The sequence below is a fragment of the Delphinapterus leucas genome, chromosome 10 (genome assembly GCF_059928025.1).
Source record: "Delphinapterus leucas isolate spDelLeu-1000000601 "Yukka" chromosome 10, BTC_Dleu_Yukka2, whole genome shotgun sequence".
Taxonomy (NCBI): Eukaryota; Metazoa; Chordata; class Mammalia; order Artiodactyla; family Monodontidae; genus Delphinapterus; species Delphinapterus leucas.
This window is the reverse complement of record NC_143138.1, coordinates 64660138-64673939: the sequence shown is the minus strand read 5'-3', so window position 1 is coordinate 64673939 and position 13802 is coordinate 64660138. Positions and strand designations below refer to the sequence as shown.

Below are 13802 nucleotides of genomic sequence, written 5' to 3'. Positions count from 1 at the left end.
GGCTCTCAAACACTGACAGTCATGAAAAGAGCCTACCTGATTATCTTTGTCTTTGGAAAGAATTATGGTTTCCAGATTCATTATACATCTAACGTTTATAGATGTTTTCAGTGCTGTGCTGGAAGAAGGATGGTTCAGGACTGAACTCGATATTCAGTTGTTAATGATCCCAAGTTCTTCCCTAATTAGGACAAGGAAAGATGAGCATATTCATTGAGAATTTCCTGCTGGGTGCTGTGTTGGTGCTTCAGGTATATAATTAAATGTCTCGTTAACCCTCATAAAAACCTTGGGAAGTGATCCAGTTATATTTCCATTTAACCAGTGGGGGATGGAGGATTAGAGGCTTGCCTGGTCTATACAACTAATAAGTAGGGAAACGGGGGTTCAAATCCAGCTTTAAAGGGATTCTGGTGCCTGCACCTGTGGCACTCTGTTCCCCCTGACTCTTCTCACTCTGGCTCAGTGTATTTGTACTGATGTTTAAACTTTGTTAATTTGTGTTGTACAAGATTAGACACTTGTGGCTATGTCCTGTAACTGATGAATTAGGAGTGTTCTGAGAACCCAGCTCTTGGATTTGCTTGTTTTTTTTTCCTGTAGGTTAATTGACCCATCTGTCTCTTTCAAAATCATACTTTTCTAGGCCTGGCCTATATGCTAGGGCAGTGGTTCTTAAACCTGAGCTAGCATCAGAGTTACCTGGAGGGCATGTAAAACAAGATTGCTGGGCCCTACCCCAGTTTCTCATTCATCAGATCTGGAGAAACCCAAGAATGTGCATCTCTAAACAAGCTCCCAGGCCTGGGGACTACATGCTGAGAACCACTAGGCTGTGTGTCCTTCTTAAAAATTTCTCTGAAGTTCTACCATGTCTCAGCTGAAAGTATTTTCTCTTTTATTCTAACTTCTAGAGCAGCAGTTTGTGGTGACACTTACGGTTATTATTATGCATATTGCCTTCTGTTAGAGGTAGGTGGGGTCCTGCTCCCCCTTCATAAATTCTCAGTTGATACCATCTTTATATGTGTATGTGTATGGTAAGTAAATACATAACGGATGAATACATTGAATTAAACTTGTGTTCTCTGTGGCAGGGGTTCCCAACCCCTGGGCCACGGACCAGTACGGCCTGTTAGGAGCCGGGCCGCACAGCAGGAGGTGAGCGGCGGGTGAGCGGGCAAAGCTTCCTCTGCGCTTGCCATCGCTCGCATTACCTCCTGAACCACCCCCACCTACCCCCACACTGGTCCATGGAAAAATTGTCTTCCACGAAACTGGTCCCTGGTGCCAAAATGGTTGGGGACCTCTGCTGTATGGGCAGTGTAAGTTGAGGAGGTGGTTGTGATTCCCCTTCCACGAAGATGGCTCTAGCTACCGGAAAAGGGAAGGATGTTTCTTCTTTGCCATTCATCTTCTGAGGATTGGATTTGGCCAGCTGGGACCAGGCAGCTTCCTGGACAGGGAAAGTAGGCTATGTGTAGCAGCTGCAGTTGTAGCTGGGTGCAATTGGCCTTTATATTTGAATGAATAATTTGATATCACACAAGTGTTTCAAAACAGATTGTCCTTGGATATATGACTTGGGAGCCTCTGGTATGAAAACTTTATGAGATGGCTAAGGTCTCAAGTGTGGAAGACTCCTTATTGACTCTGGGTGAATTAGGATGGGATGGAGGATGGGGGAAGAGGCAAATGTGATAATAACAATATTTAACAACCAGTACAGCCCAAATGCAGCCAAGCTGGGCAGACACCTGTCTTATATCCCACAGGTGTCTTGGCTGAACATCAGTCCTGAGAAGGGAGTGGGTGAGCCTCAGGGTATGACTGGGCTGATAGGAGGGAAAGGAAAACTGATCTTCACTGAGCCCTGGCTTTGTGGTCAGGTGCTTCCACACACAGTATTTCGTTTGGTCGCCTAACATCCTTGGAGGAGGTGGTTATTCCATAGTTCTTTTGCTGATGATGAAACTAATGTGGAGAGATAGTAAGTGGTATGTGCTGCAACTGGCTGCTCTGTGTGGCATATCCAAATCTGTACTTTCTCCACTTCGCTGTGGTGACATGAACGTCATGAAGAACACTGTTTGGTGCTGATACCTTTCATTGCAGGGAGTCTGCTCCTTGAACGAGAAGCCTCAGAAAGAGAATCTCATTTGCACTGGGCCAGGGACAGGGCCTGGCAGGATCTGCCTAGACAGGGGATAGAGAAGCTTTTTGAGGCAGTGGCCCTACATAACAGAAGTTGAGGAGACAGCATAAAATTGGGTTTTACAGCCACCGCAATAAAGATTGCTATAATATATGCCAAGAACTGTGCCAGACCAGTGACACAGAACACAGTCCCTCCCACAGTCTCGGCCTGAGAGAGATAACTTCAGTGCCATTGGGTATTGTGCATAGCAGATTTGACCTAACCTTGGTGCAAAGGGAGACAGCGTTACGGAGGCTTCCAGGGAGGAGAACACCTGAGCTGAGCCCTACAGGAAGAATAGGGGGCATCTTCCTTGCCTCCTTTCCTGTTATGGTTGTGTTCATTCAGCTCGCCGCTCTCCCAACAAAAGCACAGGGAGGCTACTACCCTGGCGCGCCCCTCTGAACCTGCTGCCTCTTTTGGTCCCACTCTCTAAGGGCACTATGGTTTCCTCTTATCTTTACTGTCACCCTGTACACACATTCTTAATGCTGTGTACTTATTTTTTCAAACCAGCATCTTTGTTATGTGATTGTAAAGGAATTTTTAAAATCTAATTGGCTTAGGAGAAAATTTCTAAGGCTAGATGAAGTCCCTCAGCCTCCAAAGATGATAAAGGTTGTATCAGAAAATCCAGAGATTCTGTGCCTTTATGGACAGGAGAACAGATATTGTGGACCCAGGGCACAAGCCTCGCTATCCTCTTCTGTATGGGAAACTTTTCTATCCAGAGCATCTCCCCTTCTGCCAGAGCTTCAGGTTGCCTGCAGAAAATAAAGTGTGGTTAATAGATAGGTTATTTTTTTTTCATATTCTGTAATTTTTTTTTTAATTGAAGGATAGTTGATTTACAATGTTGTGTTAGTTTCTGGTGTACAGCAAAGTGATTCAGTTATACATACATATACACAAATTCTTTTTCATATTCTTTTCCATTATGGTTTATTACAGGATATTGAATATAGTTCCCTGTGCTATACAGTAGGACCTTGTTTTGTCTATTTTATATATAGTAGTTTGTATTTTCTAATCCTAAACTCCTTATTTATCCCTCCCCGACCCCCTTTCCCCTTTTGTAACCATAAATTGTCTTCTATGTCTGAGTCTGTCTCTGTTTCATAAATAAGGTCACATTTGTGTCATATTTTAGATTCCACATATAAGTGATATCATAAATATTTGTCTTTCTCTTGCTGACTTCACTTTGTATGATCATCTCTAGGTCCATCCATGTTGCTGCAAATGGCATTATTTCATTCTTTTTTTATGAGTAGTATTCCATTGTATATATTTACCACATCTTCTTTATCCATTCATCTGTCAAGACATTTAGGTTGTTTCCATGTCTTGGCTATTGTAAATAGTGCTGCTGTGAACATAGGGGTGCATGTATCTTTTTGAATTTTGGTTTTCTCCGGGTATATGCCCAGGAGTGGGATTGCTGGGTCGCGTGGCAACTCTATTTTTGTTTTTTTAAGGAACCTCCGTACTGTTTTCTGTAGTGGCTGTACCATTTACATTCCCACCAAGAGTGTAGGAGGGTTCCCTTCTCTCCATACCCTCTCCGGCATTTATTGTTGGTGGATTTTTTGATGATGGCCATTCTAACTGGTGTGAGATGATACCTCATTGTAGTTTTGATTTGCATTTCTCTAATGATTAGTGATGTTGAGCAGCTTTCCATGTGCTTCTTGGCCATCTGTATGCCTTCTTTGGAGAAATGAATAGACAGCTTTTAGTAGTTTTATTAGATACTCAGATTCCATTTAACTGCTTACCTTTATTGTACCTGGGATGAGAGAGTTGTTAAGCTTGAACCGAAAGGACTGCTGCTCTTGCTACCTCTGTCTGGATCTAGCAGCTGCCTGGGCTGTGGACCTGTTCATCCCACTGGATCACCCTGGGAGCCATAAATGCTCTTTCCTCTGGGAAAATCTGATGAAACTTGCAGCAAGTAGGCACTGTGGCAAGAGGTATCTGTTTACATTCCCTAGAGGTTAGGCCACCAGGACCAGAGGTGTGGCTCAGCAGCAGTCCAGCAAGGCAGAGGGTGCTGTTTCTTGGGACCTGTCCTGGGAAGTGGTAGGTATGCCGTGGAATGAAGGAAGAGTGTCTGGGTGCCAGGCCAGCTTAATTGCCCTATGTGTGGGTCAGAGGTTAATGTGAGGGGTCATTAGGTCACCTGTGATTCCATAACCTGCTGGTCATGGTTAGAGAGGGTGGATTTTAACTTGGAGAGCAAGTTGGAATCATGATGAGACCATTCCAGACCTCCTGAAAGAGGATAATCCTACAGCCTGTGTGGGTATCTGAGAGCAGACTTGACCCCTTCCTCCTTCGTTTTCTCTGGAGGAAAGCAGCACCTTCAGGCTGAGGCTGGACATCTCAGTTGTGGTGACCTCCGCTCTCAACCTCTCTCCCTTGTCTGCCTACAGCTCAGGTTTCCCCACGATCATCGTGACCCCTTTGTGGGTGGGCACACAGGAGACTATAGAACAGGCTCCCTCTTTTTGTACCTATGTGGCCACTCTCTGGACACATTTATATTCCTTTCATGAACAAGAAAGAAATCTGAGTAACTGAAGCCCTGTCTGCACCTGTGCTTTGGAGAGCTGGGCTGGATAGCTGAGAGCCAAGTTCCAGGGAACCACTGACCTCTGCCCCAAAGCCTAGACTCAGGAGCCCAGGAGCCCAGCTCCAGCAGCTGCTCCTGGGTCCTGTTCAGCATTCCAAAGCCAGAGCCTCCCTCCAAGCAGAAGTTACCCCTGACCTCACACACGAGCTCTGGAAAAGCTCTGAAAGGCTTGTAGGAGATCAAATACTGCTTTATCACCCCAAATTTCCTCCAACCCCAGATTTCCTCCAACAGAAGAGAGATCAGGAGATCTCAGAAATTTCCCTTTATGGCCTTTTACTACCCCACCCCTAGTTCTGTATTGTTCTCCCCTGAGAAGGGAAGAGAGAAAACATGTCCCACTCCTGATGTCTCCAGAGAGGTGTCCTGTGCCACATCTCTTGAGTGTCATTTTTCTGGTTGCTCTTCCTGTATGCCTTCAGTGTCTCCTGAGCTATCACAGATGACTGGGAGTGAGAATGGGAGGATATGTAGAGCCAACATCATCATTTGTGGGACCCAGTACAACATGAAAATGCAGAGCTGCTGCTTCAGAAAGCAGGGGAAAAATACTGTTAAAGGTACTAAAATATGCTCGGATGGGAGCGGATGAAAGGCTTCCTCCTGCCAAAATGCCCATCAGATTGCTGTGGTGCAGCCAGCCTGGGATAGGCGATGGCCAGTGCCTCACCCTGCTCCAGGACACAGCAGGGTATGCACTTCTGAACAGCCCTCCATGTTTTGGTCAGGCGCCTGCAGGGGGCAGCAGCAAATGGATACCTGGACAGGGAGGGGAAGGCCAGATCCTAGGATGCAAGGTAGCAGGGGAGCTGGTGGTCAAGCACCTGTCCCAGGGAGGAGGGACCACCTGTGAACCTACACTCCAAATCCTCAGCACATGCTCCATTGTGATGGACTTCATTTACAAAACACAGGTTGAAACATAGATTTATTAAGAATTTCCACATATGGTGAGAATGTAAATTGATACAGCTACTATGGAAAACAGTATGGAGTTTCCTTAAAAAACTAAAAATAGAACTACCATAAGACCCAGCAATCCCACTACTGGGCATATACCCAGAGAAAACCATAATTCAGAAAGACACATGCACCCCCAGTGTTCATAGCAGCACTATTTACAATAGCCAGGTCATGGAAGCAACCTAAATATCCATCGAAAGAGGAACGGATAAAGAAGATGTGGTACATATATACAATGGAATATTACTCAGCCATAAAAAGGAACAAAATTGGGTCATTTGTAGAGATATGGATGGACCTAGAGAGTGTCATACAGAGTGAAGTAAGTCAGAAAAAGAAAAACAAATACCGTATATTAACACATATATGTAGAATCTAGAAAAATGGTATAGATGATCTTACTTGCAAAGCAGAAATAGAGATACAGATGTAGAGAACAAATGTATGGATACCAAGGGGGAAAGGGATGGGGTGGGAGGAATTGGGAGATTGGGATTGACACATATATACTGTTGATACTATGTATAAAATAGATAACTATTGAGAACCTACTGTATAGCACAGGGAACTCTACTTAATGCACTGTGGTGACCTAAATGGGAAGGAAATCCAAAACGGGATATATGCATACATATGGCTGATTTCACTTTGTAGTACAGTAGAAACTAACACAACATTGTTAAGCAGTTATACTCCAATAAAAACGTTAAAAAAAAGAAACCTTGCATTTTTCATTTTTGTAGAATCTTTTCCTTGGTGTTTTTCTTGTACTCCTATTAAAAGGAATTTATGATTGTTTAAATTTTTAAACAAAACAGAAATGTAATACAAGAGTATAGTGTGATGTTAGGAGGGTGGACTCTGGGGCCAGACTGCCTGTGTTCACATACTGGTTCTGTCAGTTTCTTGGGGGCTAGCGGGGATATAGCTTCTGCATGCCTTGTTGGGTTGTGGTGAGGCTTTTTTTAAAAAAATATTTATTTATTTATTTATTTTGGCTGCACTGGGTCTTAGTTGCAGCACGTGGGATCGTCATTGTGGCATGCGGGCTTCTTAGTTGCAGCATGTTGACTTCTTAGTTGTGGCACGCACGTGAGATCTAGTTCCCCAACCAAGGAACAAACCCAGGCCCCCTGCATTGGGAGCGCAGTCTTACGCACTGGACAACCAGGGAAGTCCCTGTGTTGAGGCTTAAATGAGAAAAAAGATGGAAGGCACGTGGCACACAGTAGGTACTCAGTGAGTTAGAAACCATCATCATTGTTACAGAGACAGAAATGGACAGGTTCACCATCAGTGATAAGAACCGTGTTGGGGTGAGTACGGGGCATTTTGGCAGCAAATAGGAGGAGGGGCCTTAACTCAGACTTTGGGGAAAGGGGAAAGACTTCCTAGGCAAATGATACTGTAGTTGAGGCCTTGAAGCTGAGTTATCTAGGAGAAGAATGAGCAAGAATGTTCCAGCAAGTACAGACCTCAGAAGCAAGAGGGGAGTTGTGTGGCTCCAGGGCAAGATTGGAGAATGACTGTGAGGCACTTTAAGCATTTCAAGGCCTGTGGACATTTCCTAAGAGACTTTATCCTAAGAAAGTGGATGCTCTGGAGTGTGCTGCCCTTCTTTCTCTCCCTGTTGGAATGTTTAGACTCCTGGAATTCACAGATGTTTTACATATTTCAAATCTTGAGAAACAGGCTGCCTTTAGTCAGTGTGTTTTGAGCAGCTACTGTATGGAAAGTGAATGTAGATAAATAAAATGTACTGCCTGCCTTCATCTTGTAGTAGAGCTAGAGCTTCAGCAGTCTTAGCTCTGGGCCCCAGGACTCCTCTCTGCACCCAGAGCTCAGGGGTCAGCCCAGGCATTGTGCAGAGCTTTCCCCAGCAAAACCTTAGCTAAGTCCAGAGACAGCCCTTGACACCTACCTCCAAACAGTTGAACCTTAGCTTTTGGAAGAAGCAAAAGAGAAGCAACTCTTTACATAAAAGGGATTCTTGATGGATTAATAGCTGATTTCTTCTCAGAAACCATGGAGGCCAGAAGGTAGTGGGATCACATATTTAAAGTCCTGAAAGGAAAAAAAAGTCAAGAGTTCTAAATTCTATAAAACTATACTTCAGGGACTTCCCTGGCGATCCAGTGGTTAAGACTGTGCTTCCAACACAGGGGGCACAGGTTTTTGTTTTGTTTTTTTTTAATTTTTTTTATTTATTTATTTTTGACTGTGTTGGGTCTTCGTTGCTGCGCGTGGGCTTTCTCTAGTTGCAGCGAGCGGGGGCCACTCTTCATTTTGGTGCATGGGCTTCTCATTGCAGTGGCTTCTCTTGTTGCGGAGCACGGGCTCTAGGCGCACGGGCTTCAGTAGTTGTGGCGTGTGGGCTCATTAGTTGTGGCTCGTGAGCTCTAGAGCACAGGCTCGGTAGTTGTGGCGCATGGGCTTAGTTGCTCTGCAGCATGTGGGATCTTCCCGGACCAGGGCTCAAACCCATGTCCCCTGCGTTGGCAGGCAGGTTCTTAACCACTGCGCCGCCAGGGAAGCCCGGGGGCACAGGTTTGATCTCTGGTCAGGGAACTAAGATACTGTATGTGGCAGGGTGTGGGGAAAAAAAAAAAAATTAAAGTGACTGCTTTCAAATTGAAAAAAAAAAAAAAAAAACTACAGTAATGAAGGAGAAGTTAAGACATTTCCAGATAAACAAAAGCTGAGGGAAATTGTTACCAGTGCACCTACCCTGCAATTTGAAGCCATAAGAAAAAATAAACACTAGTAAAGATAATCAGTATTGTTGGTTTGGTTTGTAATTTCTTTCTTTGTCTTCTGTGATTTAAAGGGCAAGTGTATTAAACAGTAATTTAAAATCTACATTAAAGAGATTAACTGTAAAGTGTAATCTGTGACAACAATATAAAAGGGGAGCGACAAGGACGTATAGACAGAGTGTGTGTATCCTGTTGAAGCTAAGCTGCTCAGACTGCATGATTTCAGTTGTCTTATTTTCATGATTGCCGCTCCTTTCTTCTCTGCTCAGATTTGCTGTTGAACCCCTCTATTCAACCTAGCTTGTTATAAGTTGTTAATAATAGAATTCCCAAGGTGGCCACTAAGAAAATACCTTTTTTTGTGGTACGCAGGCCTCTCACTGTTGTGGCCTCTCCCATTGCGGAGCACAGGCTCCGGACGTGCAGGCTCAGCAGCCATGGCTCACGGGCCCAGCCGCTCCACGGCATGTGGGATCTTTCCGGACCGGGGCACGAATCCACGTCCCCTGCATCGGCAGGCGGACTCTCAACCACTGCGCCACCAGGGAAGCCCAGAAAATAACTTTTAAAATATGTAGAACAGGAAAGTAGAAGGGAATCAAAGTGGCACACTACAAAAAATCAATACCCCGCCCCTTAAAAAAAGGGCAGCAATAGAGGAACTGAGGAACAAAAATCATGTAAGACAAACAAAACAAATAGCTAAATGGCATAAATAAATCCTTCCTTGTCAGTAATCACATTAAATGTAAGTGGATCAAACTCTCCTATTAAAAGAATGGCCAATTTGATTTTACAAAGACTTTATCTGCATGCTGTCGACAAGACACTTCAGATACACACTACGCTTTTTTTTTTTACTTTTTTTTTTGGCTGCACCCCGCAGCATGTGGAGTCTCAGTCCCCTGACCAGGGATTGAACCCATACCCCCTACACTGGAAGCACGGAGTCTTAACCATCTGGACCACCAGGGAGGTCCTTAGATATACACTACACTTTAGATATAAGAACACAAAGAGGTTGAAAGTAAAAGGATGGAAAATGATATTCCATGCTAAACAGTACCCAAAAGAGAGCTGAAGTGGCTATATTATTATGAGACAACATTAAAAAATTTATTAGAGACAAAGAAGGACATTATATATTGATAAATGCTTCAATACAACAAGAGGATATAACCATTATAAACATATAACACCTAACAACATATCCCTAAAATATATGAAGCAAAAATTGACAGAATTGAAAGGAGAAATACACAGTTCTCCAATAATAGTTGAAGTCTTCAATACTCCACTTTCAATGATGGCTACAAGCAGACAAGATCAATAAGGAAATGGAGGACTTGAGCAACACTGAAACCAGCTAGACCAATACACATTCTTCTCAAGTGAACATAAACATTCTCCAGGATAGACCATATGTTAGGCCACAAACAAGTCTCAGTAAATTTAAAAAGATCTAAATCATACAGAGGATTTTTTCCAATAACAGCAGAATGAAATTAAAAATCAATAATAGAAGGAAGGCTTCCCCGGCAGTGCAGTGGTTAAGAATCCGCCAGCCAATGCAGGGGACACGGATTCGAGCCCTGGTCCAGGAAGATCCTACGTGCCGCGGAGCAACTAAGCCTGTGCGCCACAGCTACTGAGCCTGCGCTCTAGAGCCCGCATGCCACAACTACTGAAGCCTGCGCGCCTAGAGCCCGTGCTCTGCAACAAGAGAAGCCACCGTGATGAGAAGCCTGTGCACTGCACTGAAGAGTAGCCCCCACTCGCTGCAACTAGAGAAAGCCTGTGCATAGCAACGAAGACCCAACGCAGCCAAAAATAAATAAGTAAAATAAATAAATTTAATTAAAAAAATAATAGAAGGGAAATTCACAAATACATGGAAATTAAACAGTATATTCTAAAACAACCAGTGGGTCGAAGAAATCAGAAAGGAAAATAGAAAATAGCTTGAGATGATGAAAACAAAAAGACAATATACCAAAACTTATGGGATGCAGCGAAAGTAGAACTAAGAGGGAAATTTATAGCTGTGTAAAGGACTGCAGACTCATATCTAGAATATATAAAGACGACTTAATTAAAAACAGTTAAAGAGTTGAAGAGGTGCTTCACAAAAGAGGATTTATCCAAATGGCTAATAAGCATATGAAAGAGTTTTTGACACTATTTGCTGTATATTAAAACCACAGAGAGATACCACCACCTCCTCCTCTAAATGGTTAAAATTAATTGGACTGACAATATCAAGAGGTGACAAGGATTTGAAGCAGTTGAAACTCCTATCACACTGCTGGTGGGAACATAAATTTAAATAACTACTTTAAATAACTACTTTGGAAAACTGGTGTTATCTACAAAGCTAAATATATGTATACTCCACAACCCAGAAATTTCATTCTATGAATATACCCAACAGAAATGAGTGCTTACGTAAAAATGAGTGTATACATAAAAATTACCACAATAGCTCTATTCTTAATAGCTTCAGCTGGGAACAGCCAAATGTTCCTCAACACTGGACTAGATAGATGCACTGTAATATGTTCATTCAGCAGAATAGTACATATGGAAAAGAATGATCTGCTACATGTGTCACTGTGGATGACTCTAGTAGATGTAATTTAAGTGAAAACAGCCAGTCACAAAAGAATACATAGTGGAATGGATGATTTCAGTTATATGCCATCAGAAACAGGCAAAACTAATTTACGGTGATAGGAATTCTAATAGCGGTTTATGGTAGTGGATACTCTTCACTGGGCCAGGGCACGAGGCCACCTTCTGAGGTTCTGGAGATATTTTATAGCTTGATCTAGGTAGGGGTTACACAGGTGTAGGCATATGTAAAAATTCACTGCACTATATACTTAAGATTTTTTAAAAATTAATTTATATTTTATTTTTGGCTGTTTTGGGTCTTTGTTGCTGTGCGCGGGCTTTCTCTAGTTGCAGAGAGTGGGGGCTACTCTTCGTTGCAGTGTGCAGGCTTCCCATTGTGGTGGCTTCTCTTGTTGCAGAGCACGGGTTCTAAGCATGCAGGCTTCAGTAGTTGTGGCATGTGGGCTCAGTAGTTGTGGTTCGCAGGTTCTAGAGCACAGGCTCAGTAGTTGTGGCGCACGGGCTTAGTTGCTATGTGGCATGTGGGATCTTCCCGGACCAGGGCTCGAACCCATGTCCCCTGCATTGGCAGGCGTGATTCTTAACCACTGCGCCACCAGAGAAGTCCCTATACTTAAGATTTGTGCATTGTACTACATAAAAGTTAATTCTCAGTTTTATTTAAAACTGAGAATTAACTTTTATGTAGTACAATTTTTTTTTTTTCCCGCACCATGCCACGTGCGGAACTTGCCCGACCAGGGATCAAAACTTTCCCCCCTTCAGTGGAAGCGTGGAGTCTTAACCACTGGACCACCAGGGAAGTCCTGAAGAAAAAGTTTTAAAAGAAGTGAAACCTGAAACAAAAGCACATCCATTTGCCAACTTTTTGATGTTAGGTCAAGCTTTTTCCTTTGCATGTGGTGGGTCCATTGACTTCTGTTCAGCCTGATCTAGTGTAAACCACACCCTCAATGTGTTATGCACAGTTTCCATGGTCTGTCCCTTTAAATTCGAGCAATTTGCTCAGCAGTCTGAATCAGGATTCTTCTGTTTCCCCAGGGGTTTTTTTTGTTTTTTTTTTTTTGGCTGCACCGCACGGCATGTAGAGCTTCCCAACCAGGGATCGAACCCGTACCCCCTGCAGTGGAAGCACAGAGTCTTAACCACTGGACCAGCAGGGAAGTCCCTCCCCAGTTTTTTCTTGTTGTCTTACTTATGTCTAATTTGGCCAGAAGTTTGTGTAGCATCTTGCCTTTATTACAGCTCCAAAAATATTCAACCAGTAAACTACTTCGTAAAGTAGTTTATGCATTGGGCTTCCTGTGACTAAAAGGGAGTTTGAAAAATTCTGATCTAGAGGCTTCTGAGTTTTCTCCTAGCTCTGAAGTTTTATGACTAATATTTTGTACATTTGTACAGTTCTCCTAGCATGGAGAATTTAGTGCAACTGCAGTGGTTCCTGCGTCACTGTTACCTCAGCACAGCTTCTACCTGCCATCGTGTCCTAACTCTTCTCTCCTTTTTGTTCATCCCAGCTACCCACTGCTGAAACTCCCGTTGCCAGGAACAGGACCCGTGGAATTCACCACTCCTGTGAAGGATTACTCACCCCCGCCTGTGGCCTCTGACCACAAGCCAGAAGAGCCTAATGAGCAGCCAGAGTGGGTAGGTGCTCAGTGTATCGCTGAGGAGAGCCCTGGGCGTTGGGTGCAGACTGGCTGAGGCAGGGGTTCTGTGAGCGAGTGAGGGTAGTCAGCTTCTGATGTGTGAATACATATACTTGAATAGTTTTATAAAGGCACAGAAAATATTCAGTTATACATTTAATACATCTAGTTATACATTCCTGTTTTGAAAGGAAACACCAAACTACATAGAAAGAAGTGTATCTGTCCTAGAAAAGCTGGGGATTGTGGTTGCCGTAGCTGTGGACAGCTGGGTCTGGGTTCATATGTAGGCTGCTCACACACCATGCACAGGTGCCAGGCAGTGCCCTGGCAAACAGGCCGTCTCCTTCTTGTGCAAGGTAGTTAGGGGAACCACTGAGCATCCCTAGAGAATGTTTTATCATCAGAGTCCCAACACCATTTAATATTTGCAGTGCACCTAATTTTTTCAAATCTGCTAGGTCCTGTTTTATCCTCACAATCCAGTCAGGTAAAACGTGCACGTTTTGTTTATCCCTTTTGCAGTTAAGGAAGCTGGGGCCCAGAGTGATGATGTGCCTCAGTTTAAATTTAGTTTTCATGGGGTCAGCACTGGATTAGAACTCCAGATCTCCTGACCTGAAGCCCACTGCTTCTTCTGAATCATACTGTTCTCAGCTGACTGTCTCTGAGCTGAGCACTAACGTAAACGAGGAAGAAACAATCTTTCCAGTTGAGCGTCTGAGGTGCAGGACTTAACCCACCAGAACTCTGGACTCATTATTTGGAAATCTTCTAAGAGTGATTAGTTCGTCTCTAAGACTTTTACCTGCCAGGTATGGATGAAGTGTTCTTCCCTCATGTGTTGCGCTCTGGTCCCATGGATTGGTGCTGGGCTTGCTGAGTCTGTTGTTGAGGAACAAAACCAAGCTCAGGGCACAGAGTTTTTCCTCTCCCACCTTCTCTCTGACAGTGATTGCACATTCCTT

The 13802-nt window shown here is 43.7% G+C and overlaps 1 protein-coding gene across 4 annotated transcripts in view; it reads left to right on the top strand.

The window, feature by feature from the left end:
• Positions 1 to 13802, top strand: part of SCAP (SREBF chaperone) — an 88392-nt gene that overhangs the window by 50819 nt on the left and 23771 nt on the right. For all 4 annotated transcript variants that reach the window (XM_022573296.3, XM_022573295.2, XM_089918085.1 and 1 more), the window contains exon 3: positions 12703 to 12832. In XM_022573296.3, coding sequence (XP_022429004.1) covers positions 12703 to 12832 — 130 coding nt within the window. The remainder of the gene's footprint in view (positions 1 to 12702; positions 12833 to 13802) is intronic.